This window comes from Ochotona curzoniae, unplaced genomic scaffold (assembly GCF_017591425.1).
Source record: "Ochotona curzoniae isolate NIBS_2020 unplaced genomic scaffold, NIBS_Ocur_1.0 contig_2404, whole genome shotgun sequence".
Classification (NCBI taxonomy): domain Eukaryota; kingdom Metazoa; phylum Chordata; class Mammalia; order Lagomorpha; family Ochotonidae; genus Ochotona; species Ochotona curzoniae.
This window is the reverse complement of record NW_024465451.1, coordinates 12,322,963-12,348,597: the sequence shown is the minus strand read 5'-3', so window position 1 is coordinate 12,348,597 and position 25,635 is coordinate 12,322,963. Positions and strand designations below refer to the sequence as shown.

Below are 25,635 nucleotides of genomic sequence, written 5' to 3'. Positions count from 1 at the left end.
TTAAAATGCTATGATAGTATATTAGAATGCTAGAATGGAATGGGCAGTTTTGTTGGGCAGTGTGAGATTCCTTTGTGCTGAAAAAAAAAAAAAAACCTGCTACTTTGCCAGGCCAGGAGGCTCCTGGACTTTGGGAGGATTCCGCTTTAGCAATAAATCTGTTCTTTGCTGCCTTGCAACTTTGTGAACCCAGGTGCAGGGGGCAAGGGCACAATTCTTCTCCTGTCCCAGGTACAGGAGGAAGAGAAGGGTGTGAGAATGGGATGAGCCATACAGATAATGGGTATGGGAACAGAACAGACTGCCTGTGCCTGAAGGACATTAAAATGAACATGTCTAAGGTTGTTACTTTTGATGTATTTCCCAGCCCAAAAGGGCCTATATAATCTTCTGTTTTGGGCTTGTTTGGGGTCCGACTGACCCTCTTGGCTGGCCTGTGTGCCTCAAGTGTGGTCTGACCCCAGCATGCTGGTGGAATAAAGTCTGTTTGCTGTTTGCATTACCAGAGAGACTCTTGTTCGCTGGGGGTTGACTAGCTCACACCCTGACATCCAGGGGCTTTAGCCCGGACTCTAACAGCGATAAACCAGTGCTCATGATGTTCAGCATTTCAGAAAAATTTCTGACTCACATGACCAATATCACCAATGTGACAACAGGGACAGAAAGCACACTTTATAGTTCATTCTTTTTTTTTAATTATTTGTAGTAAAATGCAATGTCAGTTTTCACAAGAATATAGTTCAGGAGTGTCATAGCTATTCCAACTGTGTGAAAACCATCTCCAGAATTTCCCACAGCCCCGAATCCAGCCTGCCTTTCCCCCTCGCTGCAGCCGGCAGCTGTCCTTTTGCTTTCTCTTTGAATTTGACTCCTTTTTATACCTTATGTAAATCATTTACTCTAGAAGCAACAAGAGCAGGCCTGGCACAGAGTCAGTGACGTGGTCTGGCTTCCACCACAGTGTCTGTAGCCCTACCTTCTGGCTCACCATTCTCCACCCTGTGATTCTGCGCTTTGGCCACACCATTGCCTGCACAGCCTTTCTCCCACGGCCGATTTGAGCAATGCCTGGGACGGGAGTCTGTGGGTTGTTAGTGGTGCTGTTCCTTTGCTGGAACCTGCTGAGCATTAGTTGTGAGGGTCACCTGAACCGATTTGGGTGGAACTATTAGAATGCAAGTCAGCACTGATTCTCTGTGGGATCATTGTGATGTGTTGATCCAAAAATGAGTTCTCTCCTGGCTCAGTGCCTGTGGAGCTTGCTTCATCCCCGATATTTTCCTAGGTAAACAAAATGGCACCCGATGTGGCACTGGTGGGGGTGTCTAGGCCTGTTGGCCATTATATCTGGGGTCACCAGGATCTATCTTGAGTGGAACCTGTAAGATGCCATGTTGGTACTGTTCTCCCTATAGGATCAGCGCAGTGTGTTGAACTGGGAATTGTTGGGGTTCAATGAAATCTAGTGAGACTCCAAGGCAAGTAAAATTAATTTCCAGTCCAGGGCAATCTCTTGCCATGAGCAAGAAACACCTTGAACAAAATAAGTGTGGGTTTTTTATAGCAAGTATCTATGGGAAAATCAATACCTACATGATATTGGGTAACTACATAATGGGGGGTAATTTTGTGACACAGAGCAGATAAAAATTTACAATGTTGAAGGTTCTGATCCAATTACTTCAATGAAGATTTACAATGCAAAAGCTCAGTAAACAGCATGCCTTGAAGGTAACTGTCCTTCCTGGGAATTCTAAAAACCCCAATATCATTCCTATCTCCTGTTTGCTTCCTGTTTTTTCCTTTTCCCATGACACAGTGCAGGTGTTTCTTTCTTTCTTTTTTTAATTTATTACATTGCATTATGTGATACAGCTTTTTTGTTACTGGAATTTCCCCACTCCTCCCCCAATCCTCCCCCCATGGTGGATTCCTCCACCTTGTTGCGTATCCACAGTTCAAGTTCAGTTGAGATTCCTTCCCATGCAGGTGTTTCTTAGCAGATTTCAGAGTTCCAGGAATACATTCACCTTGACAATTAACCCTGTCATGGAATAAGCTCGTTCCTGGCTTAGTGAGTATGTAGCTTGCTATTGTCCCTCCAGCCCCAAAGCTTTTGGCTCAGTACAAAATAGAGCCTGATGTGGCACTGGTTGAAGGGTCTGAGCCATGAAATCTACAGTGCTCCTGCATCTGCCTGTTTGGGCTCTGCTTCTGCTCATGGTCAAATCAAGCAAATTAGCAGAACCAGGCAATTCTATGCCTGAGTTCACCTCCTGTGCTCCTGATGAATTCTCCTTCCCACCTGGCTGCTGGTGGAGCTCTTCCCATGCTGACCACTGCTGGGGCATCTGGTCACTGCAATACTGCTCTGCTATCTGCCACACTCCCATGTCCAAAGGTTTCCAGATGTTTCTCTGCCATCAGTCTGTCCTCTCTGATTTCCTGGATTTGTGCCCTCTCTGCTATACCCTGGCTATGAGTCTCCATCTGTTTAAGCATATCCTTACTTGAGTCCACAATCTTGATTCTCTCTGATGCATTCTTAAAGTTTTTGTAGATGCATTTTGGAGATGAAATACTAGGCATTTGACAAGTATAGTGTCCCCAGTCTTCTGACACGTTACACAATGTATTTAGCTTTCTCTAGACACAGCTTGGTTTCCTCTCAATTTGGATTATAAGCAGCAATACAGCTAAAAGTATTCTAGTCATACATAGTATGTTGTCTAACCATACATTAAGTGGGGATTTTCCTGGGAAATCCTCAATATATTTCTTTAAAGATTTATTTTATTTTTATCGGAAAGGCGGATATACAGAGAAGAGAGACAGAGAGGAAGATCTTTTGTCCGATGATTCACTCCCCAAGTGAGTGCAACGGCTAATGCTATGGATATCCAAAGCCAGGACCCTTTTCCGGGTCTCCCACGCGGGTGCAGGGTCCCAAAACTTTGGGCCGTCCTCAACTGCTTTCCCGGGCCACAGGCAGGGAGCTGGATGGGAAGCGGGGCTGCCGGGATTAGAACCGGCGCCCATATGGGATCCCAGACGTGCAAGGCGAGGACTTTAACCACTGCACCACCATGCCGGGCCCAAAATCCTCAATATTTTGAAGTGAAGTAATACACTTCTAAAAATGGAAACTTGTCTTGAGCTGAATGAAGTTAAAGACAAAACACATCAAAATGCATAGGATATTGGTTAGGAAGTACTTTAGAGGAAATTTGTAATACTAAACACTACTGAGAAAAGAAGAAAATGTCTTAAATCAATGGCTTCATCTTCCACCTGAATAAACTAGAAACAGAAAAGCAGATTAAACTCAAAACAACAGAAGAAATGAAACAGGAAAAACCATCAAAAAAGATATTTAAAAAAATATGCATTGTGGTAACACAACAAGCTAACCCTTTGCCTGCAGTGCTGGCATCTTATATATGGGTGTCAGTTCATGTCCTGGCTGCTCCACTTCTGATCCAGCTCCCATACAATGGACTGAGAAAACATTTACACAGGAGACCATAAGAAGCTCCTGGCTTCAGACTGGCTAGCTCCAGCCACTGCAAGGATCTGGGGAGTGAACCAGTGGATGGAAGATCTGTGTGTCTCTCCTCCTCTCTATAAATATGCCTTTCAAATTAAAAAAAAAAAATCTTTTTTTGGAAAAGTTGACAAAGTGGTCAAGGGTAAGACAAAAATCAATGAATGTTTCTCAAGTAACATAACTCAAGGGAAAAGTAAATACCCTGACTAGTCCTTCAGTTGATAAATTAGTGACTTTTTAGTTTAAAAAGTCTCCTCTCTCTATAACTCTGACTTTCAAATAAATAAATAAATCCTTAAAAAAAACTAAAGTTCTAACCCAAGACACTTCACTGGTGAATTAACCAAACATTCATGAGAAAATATGAATTCTACACAAACTATCCCAGATGATAGAATACTCCCTATTTCATTCTATAACGTCAGTGTTATTCTGATATTAAGACCAATAAAGATATTATGAGAAATATTGGACCTGGCATGGTGGCCTAGTGGCTGAAGTCCTTGCCTTGAATGTGCCAGGATCCCAAATGGGTGCTGGTTTTAATCCTGGTGATCCCGCTTCCTACCTAACTCCCTGCTTGTGGCCTTGGAAAGCAGTCGAGGACGGCCCAAACCCTTGGGACTCTGCACCCGCATGGGAGACCTGGAGGAGGTTCCTGGCTCCTGGCTTCGGACTGGCGCAGCACTGGCCATTGTGGTCACTTGGGGAGTGAATCATTGAATGGAAGATCTTCCTGTCTTTCCTCCTCTCTGTATATCTGACTTTGCAATAAAAATACAATATTCTTTCCAAAAAAAGATGTCATGGGAAATATAAGCAAAGAGAAAACTATATTCCAAAGCCACTCTTGAACAGAGATGCAAAAATTCTAAACAAAACTTCATTAAAGAAAATTACTAAAATATTTTTAAAAATATATCATGACAGGTCGGATTTATTGAAAGATTGACATGACATCTGAAGATCAATCACGTAGTTCACCATATTAGTAAGCCAGAAATAGTATAATGCTTGAATAGATGCAGGAAAACAATTGACAAAATCCACATTTGATCCTTTTTAAAAATATCAGCTTAATAGAAACAGAAGGAGCTTATTAAAGATGTTAGAAAGTATCATGTACATCACAGCCCAAATTACATTTAATAGTGAAAGGCATAAATGATTTTGTCCTAACACTAAGAATGTGATGGGCTGCAGCCAGGTGATAACACCCCATGACACTGGACAGGAGAACTGAATGTTTTGACTGCACAGAAACTTTGGGCTCCAGCAGCTCCAATTGCCCTGCCCTTTCTGCCTCCTCTCACATGAACTGCCGTGAGTTGTCAGTTTGATGAGAGAGCAGTTGGGCTCCTTGGAATGTCAGGGGCCAGGCACACTGGTCAGAAAGTAGGACAGTAGGAAGACAGTTCAGTTAAACTGCTCTGGGTTCCAAAAGACTTAAAAGCCCCTGACTTCAGGCCAAACAACACAGTGGCTCCTGGAGTATGGTGGAAGCAAGGTTGGCCAATTAAGGCTCTTCCTTGCAGCCCTATGATGTGTCTGGCATGATCTTTCTTACTCTCAGCAACAAAGAACAGGATAAAATATACGCTCTTGTCATTTGAATTCAACATTGTACTGGCGTTTGTAGCAAGTGCAATAAGTTAAGAAAGAAAAAGAATCAGCTGGAAATAAAGTAAAATACTCTTTGTGCTTTGATAACATGTTTGTCTAGTGGAAATTCAACAGAAACTACTCAATGTGCCATGCATGTTTGAAATGATTCTAACATAGTCTTCTATTTCAGTGACGTGTGTTTTGCTGATAAAAACTTGGAATGAAATCCCTCTTCCCTTGAGGATGTTACATCACACTTAGCAGACTGCATGTGCCTGACCTTTACCCTTTACTGCTAGACTCCAAGCACATGTAAATCTCTGAGTTTTTGCTCTGTTTCAAAATTTCCACGATATTTCATGTAACATTTAACCAAATATCATTTACATATAAGTAAGAGATAGCTCACAAGACTGATTTAATGTAAAAGACTCTAAGAAATGTTACTCAGCTTTATTTCCAGGTATCTCTGTCACAACACACAAGTATGAGTGTCATTGCTATATTTTACATAATTTAAAAGAAGAGAGTATAAACAAGCTTCAAAAGTATTAAATGTATTTATCCCTGAAAGTATGGGTAAACAATTGGAACAAAGTCACAATAAATGATTATAAAAAGCCATTTTATATTACTCTGCTACTATATCGAGCATGATCATCCACCCACAATAGATCAGGAATTTAAGTCCTGAAATGATCAAATTAGTAGAGGAAGCCATGGGAAAAACACTGTATTGGCATGGGCAAAGGCTTCTTGGGTAAGACCCCAGGAGTGGAGGAGATAAATGCAGAAACAGACAAGTGGGATTACATCAAGCTAAGAAGCTTCTTCACAGCAAAGGAAACAATCAAGTAATAGGATAGCTGAAAGGTTGGGACAAAATATCTGCTATGTTGGGGCTTTTAATTGATCAGGATGATACTCTGCCAGCTCTACCTTCAGACCAGAGATGGTCTACCCAAGAAACTGTTGAATTTATCTGGACAATAAGATGCTGGACTCTATGCATGGTATATGCTTGCAACAAAAGAATCTCAACTGAATTTGAACTATAATACTGCAACAAGGTGGAGGAATCCACCATGGGGGGAAGGTTTGGGGAGGGGTGGGGGGAATCCCAGAGCCTATGAAACTGTGTCACACAATACAATGCAATTAATAATAAAAAAAGAAAAAAGGATTAACATCTAGGATATGCAAGTAGTTTAAGAAACTCAACAGTAGCAAAACGAACATTTTTGTTAAGAGGCATTCATAAACTATACGAACAGGCATTTTTCAAAGAATAAAATACACATGGCCAACACATGAAAAAATGTTCAGAATCGCTAGGCATCAGGGAAATGCAGACAGAAACCGCAGTGAGATTCCACCTCACCCCAGCGACTATGACTGTCATCCAAAAATCAAAAACCAGCATGTCAGTGAGGATACAGGGAGAAAGGTACCCTGAGATGCTGCTGGTGGGTATGTAAACTAGTGCAATCATGATGGAACGCACTACAGCGGTTCCTCAGAAATCTGAAAGTAAATCTGCCATATGACTCAGCCATGCCACTCTGGAATTCACTCAAATGAAATGTGAAAGAGTTGCCCACGCCCCCATGTTTACAGCAGCTAAGTCACAAAAGCCAACATAGGGAATCAACCCAGACGTTCAGTACTACTCAGCTATTATGTGTGACATCCTGTCTTATAGATATATATATAAAAGGATGTAACTGAAAAGCATCATGATTAGTAACTCAACTACTCCCTAAAAGACAACTCTCATGTTTCCCCTGATTTGTGGCAACTTACTAATCAATAGAGTAAAAAAAAAAAAAAAAGTAACAAGTGCGAGAAATTGACAGTTTAAAGTTTGATTATTGTTCATAACCCTTGACTATATCTCGAAGAACAGTGGTTTTTTTCTACTGTTGAATTTTTTATTTAGAAGAGGGCTAAACTTGCGATTATAAAGAAAATTGAAGCATGCCACTGTAAAAATTAGGGAAATAGGGGGCTGACCGGTGGCGTAGCAGGCTGAGCCTAGCAGTCAGTATAGGGACAGACCTCTAGCATTCAGGCACTTGGCCACATGTGCAGATCTCCGCTGTTGTTGGTCAAGTCAAAGGCACATCTTGAACGTCAGTTGCACCTAACTTTCACCAGAGTTCTACTTCCATCCTAGCTGAATTGCCCAACTTTAAAAATTAGGCTCACATTGTAGTTAATGTTCTTATCTATTGACTTTCCCTCTGAGAGCTGTTTCCAAATCTTCTCGCCTTCTTTTAGCTTTGTGAACAGAAGTGGGAAAAGGGCATTTTTGTGTGACAATAAACCATATGATTGACAAAATCTTATTTATTTTATCTTAACCACGCTAGCCAAGGCAAGAGAATTTATGAACTTTCCTAATTTTCTGTGGAGAATATTTTCTGTTTGGAGTAGTGGGAATGGAAACTGACCAGTAAAATCAGATGACCAATATAGTGTGTAACATCAATTTTAGCTACCATTGCTAAGGAATCCAATCAAAGCTGGTGAGTTATACATTGGTTTAGTTGTTAATTTCAGTTTTGTTTATATGAGAAAACTTTGTTAAGAGAATACATTGACCTTGAAACAGTAGGGAGCAACACATGAAGGGAAAAAGCAGCCTCGTAAATGCCTAGTATACAATCAATGAAATTTTACACAAAAATACGTGTTTGATAAAGTACAAACTTTACGTACGTGTTTGACCAAAATACACTAGAAACAATATGGCTTTGGCTCTGAAGAAGTGGAATTGATTCCTTCTCTCCGAGTCTTTCAGGAGCATGATCATCACAGGATGCCGACTGGGCTGTCTGTTTTCTCGAGTTCCATAATAACTCCATTTTTAAAAAAGGCTCAATGAGTTATGAAATACAATCAATCCTGTGACAGCCTTTCCATCATCCTGCTGGTCTAAGGAAAAGATTCGAGGTGTGCAATAGAGCTTCTTTAAGTAGGAGCTTTTGGCATAGTTTTGTTTTAGGGATAGAGTGATGCAGCTTTTTCCCCTCTCTCTTCAGCAAGAGAGCAGAACGAGTGCCCTCCTGTGTTTCACGGTCAAATTGGGTCAGGGAGCTTTTGGAGACAGTTGAGCTCCACTGTGCTCTTGGTCTCCTGCCCTGCCTTCAGCCTTCCCTGTCAGGCACACCAGGAAAGGTGGAGCATAGTCCTTAAACAACAGTCACAAGTCCATCACTCTGCTAGTTAAGTGTATCATGACATTGTAGGTACAGAAAATGATGCAAAGTCCAGCAGCCTATTGTCAAGATATATTTAATAGTTTTATCAGAAGTCCATTTTTTTTTTAAAATTCAGGAATAGAGATGCATACTACAATGTATCTTCACTTCTCAGTATGCCAATCTCCATTACACAATTCTTATACCTTATATAGATGAATATATGTGTATATATATTTTACCTATGTATCTGTTGATCTTGTATTTTGCCTGAAGTTTGCCTTATATCAAAGAGAACATAAGATATTTGTCCTTTTGAGATTTTCTTATTTTGCTGTGGATTGTAGTGTTCTAGCTGGGACCATTTTGTTGCAAATGGTAGAATTCCATAGAGTAGATGTACCATGGCTTGTTTGTCCGCTCCTCTCTTGATGGGCATCTGGGTTGGTTTCATATCTTTGCTGTTGTGGATTATATTGCTATAAATACAGGGTTGTAGATCCCTTTCTTGTATGCAGATTTTGTTTCCTTTGGATACACTACCGGAAGTGGGATAGCTGTGTCATATAGTTGACCGATTTTCAGTTGTTTTAGCACTAAGAGACTTTTATGGTGTCCTGAGGAGTTTTGGGGATGAATGAGAGCAGTGTCTTCTGTTCATTCCAGAGAATTCTGATGGGCAAGAGGCTGAATGGAGAGGCTCCCAAAGGCAAGAGCAAGCTGCTCTTCTCCATTCTGTGTTGCAAGGACAGAGTACCGCGGGTCACTGCAGGACACATCCTGGCTGTTCAAAGAACACTTTGCAACTCAGTGCACTCTTGATACCTGCTCTCATAGAGGTGATACTCCAAGAGAGAAACAGACAGTCACAAAGGACTCATATAAGCCACTGTAAGCCCACGTGTTAGAAACTCTATAGCAGAAAGGCATGCAGAAGTACAAGGGCATAGCTACTCTAGCTAGAGAGATGGGAAGGTTTTTCTTGTGGAAGGGCTGTGTGACAGCCTCAAATAGGGGTTAGCTGGTGGAAGGCTGAGAACATTCCTGAGGGAGAGGAAGAGCATATTCTAGGTTTCCATGGCCAGAGACACTGTGGCCTGCTCAAGGACGAGAAGACTAGCCAGGCAGGCCATGTGGTATTCAGGACAAACCATGGGTCTTGTGGGCAGTGCTGGAATGCTGTTCTTTATCTTAAGGGCTCTGTAAAGCTATTAAGGCGTTTAAACTTTGGGATGATGCTCTAAGACTTTTTAATTTGAATACATGCTGCTGTAGATCACTTTTTTTACTTTTTATTAATTTTCCCAGGAATATAGTAGGGGCATTTTGATCTTGAGATTAAGAAAATGTTCCTATATTGTACCTTTGCAAACTTGTCTGCTTTTTGCTTTCTTTTTTAGGAATTCTTCTTGCAGGTTGTAACTATGGCACTCATTCATTCTCTTATTTTTGATGGTTGCATTTATTTTTAGCCCTGTATTATGGAATATTTTAATGTTTGTGCAAGATCACCTTTCCACATTTACTGTTTTCAGTTTAGGTTATATTTTGACTGGTGTCGAGTCTATCATATTTAATACATTCTTATCTTGGTCATGGCCTGTTTTGTCCTCCAACATCCTATGAAATCACAAAACATTCAAAAATACTTTTAAAAGACTTTTTTTGGGTCTAATTTTCAAATAGCATTCCTTGCTCTATGACCTCAGAGCATGGCTCTGTTCTCACGAGGCGCAGATACATGAAAATGGCAGTCTCAGGGGCAGCAGAATGTTGAAGCTGAAAGCTGGTGATTGCAACGCTAATGAGAATGGTGACAACCGATGATGTTAGATGATGATTTGGGTGATTATCCTGCAAATGATAATGCGACAGTGAAAGGATGACAGCTTGGGCTGATAATGAATGAAAAGCGATGATGAGAAGGTGTAATGAGATTGTGATGATGCAATAGATGATGACAGGGAGGTACCTTGGGTTTGTGCTGAGCAACTAATATACACACTCGGGACAGAGTTTGGGAAAAGTTAAAATAAGTTTCTTTAGAAGCCTCTGAGGGAAAAAGAGTGGTTTCTGTTTTTCCTGCCTACTTGCTGGTGCTGGCCTACCTGCCAGAAAAGCTGACGTTCTTAATTGGATCCTTCCATGTTCTTAAGCATTGAACTTAACAAGACTCCCAGGAATTCTCACTTCAGAGCAACTCAACTGTGGTTTAATTGGGCCACAACCAGGAAGGAGAACTCTCTGGGGCAAGAAGTCCCCATGAGGACCCCAAATAACTGGGGAATAAATAAACTTGGAGACTTCTAACAGGAGGGGGAAGAGCAAGCGTGGGGACTTTCAAGGCATGCCTTTTAGTTTAATTGGGACTAGGAGAGTGTATCTCTCTTTGTAATTGGAACTTCTTATTTCCTCTGGGAAATGCCAGCCTCATGCAGAGCTTGTTGGAGATTCACGGTGGCTCAAGTCACACATTCCTAAGTAGGCCCCTGAGTTCCAGTGGCACACGCTTCGGCCACCTGCCGGTAGCCTTGTCTGCACGCCCATCACCAAAACATACTGCTGTCGTGAGTAGTGTTAGCTCTTAAATGACGGTTCACTGGACAGGAATAGTGTGTCTATTCCAGAAACTTCTGGAGTTTTGATCCCACTGCTTGTAATTTCTTCTAATTGTTTTCCTAATTATATAAGTAAACACCAATAAATCTACAAACCTAAACAAAGCAGATAAACAAAGTCCCCTTTGATCCTCTCTTCCATACTCGCTCCCACATCAGAAGTGAAGTCCACTTCTACGTGTCAGACAATATTTTGCCATTACATAAACATATAAAAATATGATTTTTTCTAAGATGGAGAGATATGATGACTGCATAACATAAAAATAATATAAACGTTGGGGGAGTGCTCACCATGGTAACTGTTAATATGCCGCTTGGGATGTCTACATCTCAAATTGGAATGCCTGGATTCACATCCTGGTTACACTCCCAATTTCTGCTTCTTGCTGATATACTTCCTGGAGGCAACAGGTGAGGCTTAAGTGGGAGACCTGGATGAGTTCCTGGCCACTGGCTTTGGTCTAGTCCAGCTCCGACTATGCAGGCAGATGGAAAGAGAACCAGCAGATAGGAGATCTCTCTTCCACTTTCTGCTTTTCAAAGAAAACAAATAAAAGGCATATATATTTATGTGTGTGTGAGTGTATAAAATACATGAGATAAATGTGTATCATATATATGATAAAAGGTAAATATATATATATATACATTTTACTGCTATATGTGTGTGTGTGTGTATATATATATATATATATATATATATATAGTAGATGCTTCCAAAAGTATACTATTCAGTTTTAAATCCTAATATAATAGCCTCTGCCTATGGTGCCAGCTTCTGCAGAGTAGTAAGCCTCTGCCTGAAGTGCTGTCCTCCCGTATGGGTGCTGGTTTGTGTCCCAGCTGCTCTACTTCCCATCCGGCTCCCTGCTAACATGCCTGGGAAAGTAGTGAAGGATGGTCCAAACCCTTGAGACCTGACCTGTGTGGGAGACCTGAAAGAAGCTCCTGACTCCCGGCTTCAGGATTCAGACCAGCCTAAGCTCTGGCCAGTGCAGCCACTTGGAGAGTGAACCAGCAGATGATCTCTCTGTGTCCACTTCTTTGTAATTCTGAATTTCAAATAAACAATAAATGATGTTTTTAAAAATAAAGTGCAATCAAGAACCCATGAAAGCACTCATTTCCTCATATTAAATATGCCAAAATTGGACAAATTTGGCCATTACAATGGGTGGATTAGAATCTTTATTTTGGAGCTCAGTCCTTGGGCTCGGGGGCGGGGGGGGCAACTGACGCTCCCTGCAGTGTGGCGACTGTGGGGGTGCCCCTGCCGGGTCGGACCCAATGCGGGGGACTCATGCCAAAGATACTGCCGCAAGGCAGTGAACGAGTCCTCGGCCTCCCCCAGGGCTGCCAGTGCACCAAGTGGTGCCAGGCTTTGCCTGCTGGCCGCCCGGAAGGGCGAACTCTGGGGTTTTCAAGATATGTAGTTGCTGCCTGGGGTCAATCATGACTAAGACTCGGTTGAGTGTAGGTGCAAAGTGAATTTTCGGGTATTCTCAGTGACAGGGTCATGAAAGATTTAAGCATGCGAGGGGACCAAGACCTAGTGGTTTTAGGGAAGTATCCAGAAGATAATTTCAGTAAGACAGATGCAGCCGCTCAATTATGAATACAGAGATGGGATATTAGTATAGAACGTCACTGATCGCCACACACTAGCCCACACCAAAGCTATGGATGGGGGCCTCTTTGGCAGGGTTGGGTACCATTGCCTGACTGAGTGTTGGAGTTGTGGAGTGGTCACATTTGGCAGGATCAAGACACTATCCAGCACGCAAGAGAACTTGGGCTGGGGGTAGACTCTGGGGTTGTGTGGGCCCAACCCTTTGGAATACAAGTCCCCCGGGTTAGCTCACAAGCTGGGGTTGCAATGGTCTAAGCTAGGTGTGACCACGCCACCTGCTATCACTCATGGGTAAAGGAATCCACAACAGTCAGGGTAGGTCAAGGCAGCAGCACCCAAATGTGCGTCTTTAAACAGAATGTGGCGTGGGCCGGGCTGCCACTGGAAGGGAGCAGAATGGGCAGGGCTGAACAAACCTTAACAGCCGTTGGTTCACAAGGAAGACAGGCCTGGAAGCCGAATGGACCCAGCAATCACAACGACCAGCATATGCATAAGTTGATTGGTGTGATGAACAGTGTTGGAGTCTGTACTAGCAAATTCACTCAAGAATCAGATCTGGGATCAACTCAGATGAAGTTTCTTTGGATATTTCTCCAACTGAACTGCTGATCGTGGAACCCCAACCATCAAGAGACTGTCAGCCAGTGGACTCTGAATAGGTTTCATTGCGGTTGGGACGGTGAGACTGGCAGCAATCCAGAACTGATGAACTATCAAAACTGTTTGAGCAGGACCCTCGGAGTGCGCCTCATGCTGGGGATGGGGGATGGGTGGGAAGTTGGGTGAGGCTTTTCCCTTTGTTACTCCCCTAGCCCCAGATACAGGGAAAAATGATTACATTAGTGTGGAAACAATGATATTACCCACTTTCACCCTGTAGCCCGTGACCCTTTGTACCCTAATAAACTAAGATTAAAAAAAAAAAAGAATCTTTATTTTTAATTTCAGCATTAACTAATGATATTGGACATTCTTTTAAATGTTTATTGTTCATATTAATTTTTATTTTGTGTCACTGAGTCATACAATTTATCCAGTTTTATTGTCTTTTCAAAAAAAAGATTTTTTTATTTATTTGAAAGGCAGAGTCAGAGAAATAGATGCTCCATTCTCTGGTTCACTCCCCAAATGACTACAACAGGCAGAGCTGCACCTGTCTGAAGCCAGACACCAATAGCTTCCTCTGTGTTGCCCTAGGGCCTGGCACAGTAGCCTAGTGGCTAACGTCCTTGCCTTGCATGTGCCAGGATCCCATATGGGTGCCAGTTCATGTCCTGGCAGCCCCACTTCCCATACAGCTCTCTGCTGGTGGTCTGGAAAGGCAGTCTAGGATGGCCCAAAGCTTTGGAACCCTGCCACCCGTGTGGGATACCCGGAGGAGGCTTCTGGCTCCTGGCTTTGGATTGGCTTAGCTCTGTTCATTGCTGTCACTTGGGGAATGAATCATTGGATGGAAGATCTTCCTCTCTGTCTCTCCTCTTTTCTGAATATCTGGTTTTCCAATAAAAATAAATCAATCTTTAAAAAGATCATTTCTCATATGCATGTCTTATAGGTTATATATAGTGCATTTAAAAATATTTAGTGAACATACTATGTGCACTGTATATATTGCAACTATTTTCTTCTAGTTTACTATTTTTCCTTTGAAAGTTTTTGCATTTTTTGTTGTCAAATCAATCCTTTCCCTTCTTGTTCATGTAGTCTTACTGACAAATCCAACTATACCGCTGTATTCCATACATTTTTCACACATACTGATAGTTCTACAATTCGTTGAGAAATTCTGTGGTGGTGTGAGGTAGGGCTCTTTCTTTGCAAGGGGTGAGCCAATTGTCCTAATACTACTTGTTAAATAGTATGTTATTACCCAACTTCTGTAAAACTCCATGATTATTGTGTTCTAAATCTCATATACTGGTTATGAGTCTACTGTGGACTCGATTCTTCTATTGCTCTGTTCATCAGTATGCTTCACTGTCAGGTAAGTCAAATTACATTTTTTCTTTTTTCCCCTTGAGATATTCTTACACATTTTCTATTCCAAAGAAATTCTAAAAATCAATTGTCAACTTCTACAAGTAAGATACGGGGATCTCCGTTGAATTTTGAGTTAATAAATTTGCAGGATAAGTGAAGTAATATTGAAGTTTTCTGCTAAGGCATGCTTTGTCTTTAACTTTTAGTAAACTTTTAGAATATCCATGTAAATCTTAAATGTTAACTTATTTCTGCTATATAAAATTTATAACTTTTAAACTATGATGATGACCTTTTCCACTGTTACTTTGATGATGATTACAGTATGGGTCTTTATTTTCTTTCCTCAAACTGCATATGATCTTATTTCTTAAGTCTATTGATGAGGTGTATTATACTATTAATGTATTAATGAGTTTTTGGAGTCTCTCAATATACATGGATTTCAATTTTTTTTTTGCACTGTAGTAAACTTATTTTTTAACTTCATTTTCCCACATTTTCAAGTCCCCTCATATAACAGCTTGCACATTATTCAGTGAGCACTCATTGAGAGTCCTCTACGTGGACACATAACACTAGGATTTGCATACTGAAATGGAAAACATACATCTGCATCCTTGAAGAACTCACAGCTTCATGAGTAGGACAGAGGATAAACGAGGGGCTATTGAGGTGGTTGAAAGGGGACAGCAAACCATGCTGAGGGCAAAAGGCAAAGGAAAACAGCAAATTCTCAATGGGAAAGTGGTCTCTTAGTTGAACTTAAAAGTCTAGGAGTAAGTATTAGGAACATATGCAAGGGAAAATTCAGCAATAAATGTAAAAGAAGCAAATGTTGTCTGTAGATGGTCACATTGTCAAAAGAAACTGCAGTAGAAGTGTAAGGAGCGACCCAAACAGTGGCCCCAAAGACTGACCCTGCCGTCTCGGACCCAGCACCACCTTGAATACCTGCTCGTCCAGCACTACTGTAAACCCCCTAGGTCCCAGTCCCCCTAAGGCCCACTTGCCTAAGTAAGCTTCATGACTTTCAGGTTTAAGCTGTGCTCTCTCCCAATCTCTGCACTTTATGACCCCCACAGCTGACAGCCCTGCTCCATCAGCCCCCTGAGACATTTATTCCTGGTGTTCACTTACAGCCACATCTGCCAACCCTGACCCTGCACTCCCAATACCTACCTCTGGGTTATCAAAGTGCCTTTCCCCTTTGTCCTCTCTCTCTCTGTCTCTGCCTCTCTGCACTCTTTCTGCTCTCTGCTTTCCATTTTCTTTGTTTCTCTCTCTCTCTCTCTCTCTCTCTCTCTCTCTCTCTCTCTCTCTCTCTCTCCCTCACACACACACACACACACACACACACACACACACACACACACTCACTCTTCCCCCTTGCATGCACTCTCTTCCTCTATTTCCAGCTCTCTTTGCCCCATAGTTGTTTCTCCTGTCGAAATAAAGGCCTCTCATGTGGCTTGCTTATTGTCTAGTGTCTTGGTTTGTAGTGATAAAAGCTAACAAGAAGCGTGTGAGTTGATGTATTAGAAGGGAAAATGGGATAGTTATATTACTGTCATATAGCCAAAAAGCTGTGAACATCAGGCTAAGGAGTTTGTGCTTTATACTGCAAGTGATGGAAGTCCAAGTTAGAGGCAATACTTTACCTGACTTCCTAACTCTGATGACACATCTCTTCAAGTCACCTGATCTATCTCCTGGTTAGCAGGGTTCTGAATGTGACTGAAAGTCTTCTCCAGACACATCTTTTGCTTGCCTTTGGCATGCCACTTTTCAACTACACGAGTTAATACTTCTCCTTAAAAATTACTTTCTTCTCTATCTTTAGTGTGGTCAGAGATGCTTTGGCTGGGCGATTGCTAAAGTACCTGGGGTGGACATTTCTGCTATCAGCAACACAGGTGCCAGTGTTCTTAGAGGCAACCAAATTTGTCCATAGGAAAAGTTCAGTACTGGAAAGTTTCAGGCACAAACAGCGAGTTCAGAGAACTTAGCACAGATAGACATCATTCAAGAAAAATCTGGAGGTTGAATTAAGAGCGCTAAAGAAGATCAAATGAGCAAGAAACTGGAATGAATTCCAAAGCATAGCCCAGCACAACTGTGTGTGGTTAGGTCAGGCTAGCAGAGTTCAACTGCATTTGGCAGGTGCCTCTCCTGCTAGACATTTATTCATGTAGAACATTTTTACTCACTTTTCAAGAACCAAATTAATGCCTCTGCCTCAAAGAATATGTTTTGGACACAGTCTTGCCTCTGGAGTCCCAGAACCCAGAGGCAGCCTTTAGTAATGAACCAATTTAATTATTTCCTATGTATCCTTCTCCTCACTCAAGTTGCAAACTCTGCTCTGAAGGAGAGACTATGCCACTTACTTCTCTACTCCAGGTACCCCAAGAAAGCCTGTACATTGCAAGCATGCAGAATTCCCGGGAAACAATCAAAGCTGGCATCCTGGTGCTTCTCACACCCAGGAGACCATAAAATGCTATTTCTGCTATTGCAATGAGTATAGGAGATGGGTAATAATAATTAGCCTTCTGGAGAGGGTGAATCTCAATAGAAGATCCTGATGCAAAGCTTCAACCCCAAAGAACTATGCTTACATTTTGGGTGAAGAGGACACAGACCCTACTATGTAATAGGAGCCAAAGCAGAAACCAAAATATCCTCATCTGCTTGAAGTACAGCAATAGAAGACAAAAATGGAATATATTACCTACAAGAAGCTAGGTATCTATAATAGTCACAGTAGAAACTAGTATCTTCCATACACTAAAAGGAAATTGTCTCAAGCTTTTATATCCTGATAATCTATCTTCTAAGAATGATAATTTTTTTCTATTACAACCCTATTGGGTTAGCATACATACACACACACACATATATGTATGTATACATATGTTATACTTGGGGCAGTTATTTAGCACCATGGTGACACTGTTTAGAATGCCTGAATATCCCATGTTGGAGTACCTAGCTTGAGTCCTGGCTCTGCTTCTCCAGATACCTGCTACTGCACACCCTGGAAAGCAGCAGATGGCAGCTCAAGTAGTTGGATCTCTATCACCCATGTGGAAGACCCAGAACTCCCAGCTCCAGGCTTCAATGTGACCCAACATCAGCATTCAGGGAGTGGAACAGTGGATGGATGGGCAACCATGATCTCTCTCTCCCCTCCCCTATCAAATAAAACATATTTTATAAATTATAAAGCTTTTAATTATTCTTCTAGAATCTACTGATTATCATATATATTTTTGTCATGGAGAGAGAAGGGCCAGTGTGATGGCTCAGTTGGCTTATCCTCCATTGTAGGTGCTGGGGTCTCATGAGTACCAGTTTGTGTCCTAGCTGCTCCACTTCCCACCCAACTCCCTGCTTTTGGCCTTGGAAAGCAGTGGAGGGTGTCCCAATGTTTTGGGACCCTGCACCCATGTGGGAGGACCAGGAGAGGCTTTGGATCAGTTCAGATCTGGCTGTTGTGGCCGTTTGGGGAGTGAGTGAACCAGCTGATGGAAAATCTTTTGGTTTCTCCTTTCTGTAAATATGCTTTTCTAACAAAAATAAATAAATGTTTAAACAGCAAGAAAGAAGGAAGCGAGGTTGATCTTCTATCTATTGATTTATTCTCCAAATGCCCTCAATAGCCAGGACTGATCATAGCTAGGATCCAGGAACTCCATCCTTGTCTCTGAAGTAGGTGGTCAAGACTGAAGTACTTGGGAACCATCCACTGCCTTCCCAGGCATTAGCAAGAAACTGAATTCAGCAGGACATCAAAAACTTGAACAAGGCACTATGATATGGGATGCAGACACCCCAAGCAGCAGCTTAACTCTGTGTCAAAATATCTGAATACTTTAATTGATATAACTTGATGTGTTAATTCTTTGTTTAGTTAATTAATTTCATGATATACTTTAAGTTTCAGTGCTTTTCTCATTTGCTTATCCATGTTTTCTTTGTTTTGTGATAACCTTTGCAAAATGACATTATCTTACATTCCAATAAGCAATCTATAAGACTTCCAACCTCTCCACATTCCCACCAACATTTGTTGCCTTATTCATTTATTCAAATTATATGGAGATATAATTGACAAATAAAAATGTCCCAAATGATGTATGATGGAGTCAGTATAGTTCAGATCTCTGACTACTCAAGCATATATCTCCCAACCTAAGGACGCCCCAAGCACCCAAAGCAGACCCTCTCCTCAGTGTCTCCAACTTTGGGGCTACATCTGAACTCCTGTCCTCACCGTCCTAGGGCTCTCAACCTCAGCATCAGAGACACTGTGGTTGGATGACTCGGTGTGACCAGGACTATTACAAGTGTTTTTGAGTGTTTAACAGCATCATCGGCCTATCCTCTCTAGGTTATAGCAATAATCCTGCTGCTGCCTTTCCTTGCCAGCTGTGAAAACCAAATATCTACTTTTAGATTTTCTCTTTCCTGGGACCATCATCTCTAGACTCTCCTTTATAGTTTTTCCCCACATACCGGCCCTCAGAGTGGTGTTCTGAATTTCTGTCTCCTTTCTCCACATTAAATGCCCTGAGAGCTCCACACTGCCCGAGTTTGAGCGCTCAGATTTTTATCAAGGTTAAAGAGTTTCTCTAGCCTGGCAATGCCCCTGTCTGACTTCTCCTCTATTTTCAGCTCAGACAGACACTCTCGGCTCAAGCTGCTGGATTATTTTACATTCCTCAAACATGCTGTGTCCTTCAACATATCCTAGACTTCCTCCTGTGTCCAAGACTGTCATTTCTTCTGCATCAAATTTTCCACGATATCCTAAGTGCTCAATTAGGATGTCATTCCCCATGCATTTATTGCAAACCCCATTGACTATCTTGGAGATTTGTAAGTGCTTATTTACAAGGAAACTTTCCAGTTGGCTTCACATCCATTATTCCTTGCACAGCACCTAGTCCAGAGAAGAGAGAAAAAAAGGTGCTTTGGAGTACAGAAAGCAAAAATGCCCAAGACCACCGATGTGTGCTGTCTTCTGAGAAAGCAGGTCAGATGACTCGAAGTCCTCAAATATCATTCAGGAGTACCAAGAATGATGATGGAGAGTGAGGATTACACGAAGCTAACATAAACAAGAGGAGTTGACTTGAACTTTAGGGGAGACTTGAAGCAGAGGGAGAGAAAGTCTTCAGGTGGAAAGTACAGAAAGGGCAAATTGAGAGGAAATGACACATCACTTACCATAGTTGAGCACAGTCCTAATAGCTCTATATTTAGCTCTATCTTCACTACAACTTCATAAAAAAAAAGGTTCTATTTTCCCGGGGGGGGGGGGGAAGGAAGTTGGAGACATAGAGCAGTTTCTGAAACTTTTCCAGAGTCACACCTGGTAACTATATTCAACTCAAGAATCCAAAGAGTATTTTGCTAAGAAAGAGAAAATATGGGGACTAAGAAGGCTTGAACAGTAGAAGGCTATCCTGACCAGACTAAGGAGGACCCCTGCGGATTTTTTAGAGCTCAGATTGGGGGAATCAGGGAGATGTAACTATACTTAGCCTTGAGTGGAGTTCAGATTTGTTCTTCAGATCTTGGGGGAATTCAAAGGCATGGCAAGCCCATTAAGAATCTTGTTTCCAGAATTGTCCTCAGGGGAGTTAGGGTCCCTTGGAGCATGGCTTCAAAGCAGAGCTTCTCAGGCTCCTGACCCACCCTTCACCAGATCTCAACAGCACGTAATGAGTGTGGAGGCAGGGGCCCGAGAGCCACACCTCTCATCTGGGACATTCCTTTTTCCTCCTTCCCTGCTTTACTTTGCTATTTAAAATGTGTCCTATGGATGTTCCTTCACACCTGTGTCTCTTGCACTGTGCTCGCACTCCTCTGTTTACCTCTTCGTCCCTTCTCTCCCTGTTGTTTTTGCTTCTTTCTGATCAGCTGTGCTTCTAGCTTTCTTTCTCTCTATCAGATGTAGGTGACTGCCCTACTCAAGGTATCTAGGTTACAGTTGTCAATGGAGATAAGGAAAAGGAGGAGGGACGGCTGTCAGGGAGGCTGAAGCAATTGGGCTGCCCATACCCCATCATAATCAGGTTTGGAAATAGGCATAACAAGTGGATGGTAGAGGTTAGGTAGAGAGGGTTGACAGGACTCAAGGAAGGTGTGAGAGAAGAAGAGTGTCTACAAGAAGTTCTAAGAAGAGGACTGTAGGGACCACCTTGGGATGGGAGTGATTCTACTGATCATTCAGTAAGGAGAAGTATCTTTCAAGTCTGGGGATACTCCCCATCACCTATTCTTCCTTATGATTCCTCAAGTCTTTTCCCCCTGTAAACCATCCGTGTTCTTTTCCACCCTCAGCAACTTGCTATGTGTCCTGTAACATGCACAGGTCATAGTGAAAAAAAAAAGTCTTTTACTTAAACTAATTCTAGAAAATGTTGGACCGAGTGGGTGAAACTGGAAAATGGGAGTCATAAGGGATAAGATGTTGCAGCGTTCTAGGTATTAGATGTCAGTACCAGGTGAAGTGAAATAATACAGAGGACAGCGACAATGGTAATGTTCTTGGCTTTTCCATTTGGACTGAACAGTGCTTCTGACAAATTTTTCCCTTAAAGCAGGTTGATAGCAATGCAACACTGACAAACTGCTCTGACAGAGGCCAAGTCCAACACTGGGGTGCTGGCTGGGTTCTGGTGAGGGCCCTCTTCCTGATTATTCTTCTCTTTTGTGAGAGTTTTAACCCAACATATAACATAACAACCTGATCACATTCTAATGATTTCCCCTAAACTCTGTCTCGTAATGGCATTCCCCAATGGGAGCAAGGCTTGAAACTTGATGGAAATCTACACTGTGCTGACATTTCAAATATCCTGTGTCCACATTCTTACCTCATTCCCATCAGTCACAGTAAAAATGAGCCTCTGATTTGACTCAGTATCTGCGTTTGTAATTTGAATCTCACCTCTTTTTTTTGCTTCATTAAACCCTTGCTCTGTCATCTCTTTATTATATTGCTATTTAATATTTATTTAAGAGGTAGAGAGAGAGAGAAATTCTCCTATTTATCTATTCCCAAATGCCTACAGCAGCTGGGTCTGGGTTAGGGCTAAATCCAAAAGACAATTCAGATCTCCCACATAGTTGGCAGAAACTCAATCACTTGAGCCATTACGGCTACCTACCAGGATCTGCTTTAAGGAACACACGAGTCAGGATTTGAGCCAGGCGTTCCATTGTGGAATGCAGTCATTCTAACTGCTAAGCTTAAATGCTCCGTCTTCCTGTATTTTTACCATTTTTTGTTAATCGTCAATTTCTCTCACCATACAAACAAGCCATAATTCTTACATTATACAGAGCCACATGTCCTTTCCCATGCATTTCCTGACCTATGCCTCCTCTCCACCTGATGCAAACCTCACACTTCTCTTAACCTACTTTGGAGGCATTCTCTAACAGTCTCCCTGTTTAGTGAGAGACACTTTCTGGTTCTTATCTTACTGATGTCCATGCACCAGAGACCACTGTGTCCTTGAGACTCTATGCCTTCTCAGGGTCCCATGTCACGTGTCATCCTTCCTTGACCCCTTAACACCATATTCTCTGTATTCTCTTCTTGAACCCAACCCATTAAGATTTGTTTTCAGAATTCTCTCAGCTCTCTATGTACAGATTCCTGTCTCAAGATCTCCCTGTTCAGCTCTAGAAACATCAGCTCAGTAGGTAGCAGGAGCTTCACAAGCTGCTTGAGCCCAAAACTAGACTTATGGTCTCCTCCCCTTCTTCCCTAAATTCCCATTCTTATGTTTCCCATCACAGTGAGCCAGTACCCAAACCTACAATTCGTCCTGAATGACTCTCAGCACTCCCTAGTCACTCACCGAGATCCCACCTCCCTGCCTTCTATGTCAGTAACTGTCTCAGCTCTCACTCTCATTCCTTCTTTCCTGGGTAACTGTGGGAGTTCACACGCTCCTCCTCCAATTTAGTCTCCGTACAACAGCCAGAGTGATTCTCGTCAGGTACCCACTTGACATCAAGTTAATGTATTCTTATCTCCCTCATTGTAAATCTGCCCTCCTGAGCCAGTTTTGCAGGACACGGTAGTTACCCCTGGTTTATCTTTGCCTGTTTCTCCTATTCATCACCCATCTGGCTTAGCTTTCATTTCATGACTCCACACATGAAGCTCCCTCTTCCAGTGTTTCAGGGAGCAACATGACTCTAAACTCCTGTGGGAGGCCTTCATAATTCCTCAATCTGAGTTATGCTTGTGGCAGCTGGCTGCTTGCAATAAGAAGGGGAAGTGTGATATGTTTCTTCACTTTTTAGCTTTTCAGGTCTTCACAACAGTGGTTTTAGTTACTGCCGGACTTGCAAGAAGAGAGAAATAAGGTGAGAGATAAGTTCTGAGTTGATTTGAAACTGCCTTGATAACCTAAAAACTGTATTGTCCTTTAGTCCTTAAAAATGCAATCTGAGAATCTTTGCCTTTCACTTGATTTGCTTAGTGTATCTGCATATATCAGTATAATTACAACTGAATTTAACTTTGAGTTTACAATTGTTCCATTTGTTAGTGTTCTTTCTTTATCCCATATGTCCTGCCTAACTTTGAATTCACCAAGAACTTTTCATAGTTTTCCTTACCACCTTTATTATAGCTCGAGTTTTATTTTGTGTTGTTCCTTTCATTGTTACTGTGGAGCACAAGTTGGTAAAACTTGCATTTTTAAAAACTTTTAAAAATGAATGTGGAAAATGTAGTAGTGACTGTATATAGCATGTAAAGTCCAAAATGTCTGGTTCTATAATACGCCTAACCTTCCTTTGTCTGTCCATCTCTCTCTCTCCCTCACCTTTCAGAACATTAACAGTGCTTTTCAGTTGTTCCCTCTGTTGAAACATCTGTTGTCTCTTTCACTGTTACTCATTTGAAGGTAATGGGTTTTTTTTTTCCTCCTCTTAGGCCACTTTGAAGATAGTGTCTTGGGTATTTCATTAGTTTTTTTCCCCCAATAAGCCCTTCTTGGAGTTTACTGATTACTGGGAAACATGTTCCATTCTTTTGATTTCTATATTTCCTGTATTTGGGGGAAATTATTGAGCACTATTTTGAAATTATTTCCCTTCTTATTTTCTCCCTCATCTTTTACCTCCAATTTGTGAAAACATAATGTCTTTAGCTCTAAACGGAGCACATATATTTCCAAATAGCAGATAGTTTACAGATACTCCAAGCTTGGTAGGATAGTTAACACTGTGTCTCTGAAGTTTCAGCCCTTTGTCCCTCTGAGGCAGTTTTGGGATGTGAAAAATTTTCAGTTGGTGTAAAACTAGCAAATACTATATCCTTACATATCCAATTCTTTTCTTGGCCTCTTTGAAATGTTTTATAAGCTGAATGAGCCATGAAGTACAGGACATGATATTGGGCCCTGTTTTGCAAATTTCACATTTTGAAATGTGTAATTTGTTATCTGGAGTTCCCAAATAAACTGAGATTACTTAGCATGACATCAGCATCTTATTTCATGAAAGAGAAATTTCATTCCCAGATGTGTGGATGGCCCAGGATGTACTTACTTAGCTCTTGGTGTCTGGAACTCCTACCACACATGTTGCAGCAGGATTACAATTTGGGGATTTCACCTTCATGAAGGATGACTCTGTTTTTCTCTCTATAGCAGGAGAAGTATGAAGGACTTCATTTGGAGAAACCACAGCTCTCTGACCGAGTTCATTCTTCTAGGGTTCTCCAATAACAAAAAGATAAATGTTATTTTATTTGGTATCTTTCTCTTCCTCTACCTTATCACCCTTCTGGGCAATGGGTTCATTCTCACGTTAATACGCACGGATTCCCGCCTCCACACACCCATGTACTTTTTCCTCAGTGTCTTATCCATCCTGGACATAGGTTATGTCACCACCACAGTGCCCCAAATGCTGGTGCATCTGGTCGGTGAGAAGAGGACCATCTCCTACACTGGTTGTGTTGCCCAGATGTACATCTTCCTGATGCTGGGAATCACTGAATCATGGCTCTTTGCCATCATGGCTTATGACAGATATGTGGCCATTTGCCATCCCCTCAGATATAAAGTCATCATGACCCCTTCTCTGTGTGGGTCAATGGTGGCTTTTTGTGGGTTCTGGGGTATCAGCTGTGCTCTGATATACACGGTCTCTGCTATGATTCTTCCCTATTGTGGCCCCAATGAAATCAATCACTTCTTCTGTGAAGTGCCTGCTGTCTTGAAGTTGGCCTGTGCAGACACATCTCTCAATGATCAGGTGGATTTCATCCTGGGCTTCATCCTTCTCTTGATCCCACTCTCCCTCATCATCATTGTCTACATCAATATCTTTGTTGCCATCTTGAGGATCCGGTCAACACAAGGACGACTCAAGGCCTTCTCCACCTGTGCCTCCCACATTACAGTGGTCACCATGTTCTCCATCCCATGTATGGTTATGTATATGAGACCTGGCTCTGAGTCCTCCCCAGAAGAGGATAAGAAGTTGGCTCTCTTCTACAATGTCATCTCAGCATTCCTCAACCCCATCATTTATAGCCTCAGAAACAAAGATGTGAAGAGGGCATTCTTCAAAGTGTTAGGCTGGGAGAAAGCATCAGATTGAAGTCTTGGTAGTATGGACAATCAAACCATGGACACGCTTATATGATTCTTTATCCAAACTCCTTCTAACATTTGACAGATACACGTGGCATATTAATGGGATAGAATAAGTGAAGTTGTGTATGAGAAGGCAACAGCATTGGGTGCCTTTCCAGCAAGAAGACCCTAAGAAGTAGATTTCACAATGACAGATTTCATACTTGATTCACCTTTGTGTCATGAGCCGAAAACACTTGGCAAGAAACTGGCATCAATAGTCACATTAATAAACGTATGACTGATTAACTTGAGTGCTAGACTCATGAAGCAAATTTAAATAGAAGGGTGCAAAGTGACAGAACTCTGTCTCAGTCAGAACCATTGCAAGGTCTGAAGAAAGAACAGTCTAAGATAAGTC

At 41.9% G+C, this 25,635-nt stretch overlaps 1 protein-coding gene across 1 annotated transcript; it reads left to right on the top strand.

Annotated features, from left to right (window-relative positions):
- Window positions 1-24,291: 24,291 nt before the first annotated feature.
- Window positions 24,292-25,240, top strand: LOC121152410 (olfactory receptor 2A12-like). Its single transcript, XM_040974475.1, has one exon. The coding sequence runs from the start codon at window positions 24,292-24,294 to the stop codon at window positions 25,237-25,239; it is 948 nt and encodes a 315-aa protein (XP_040830409.1). The 3' UTR covers window position 25,240.
- Window positions 25,241-25,635: the final 395 nt, after the last annotated feature.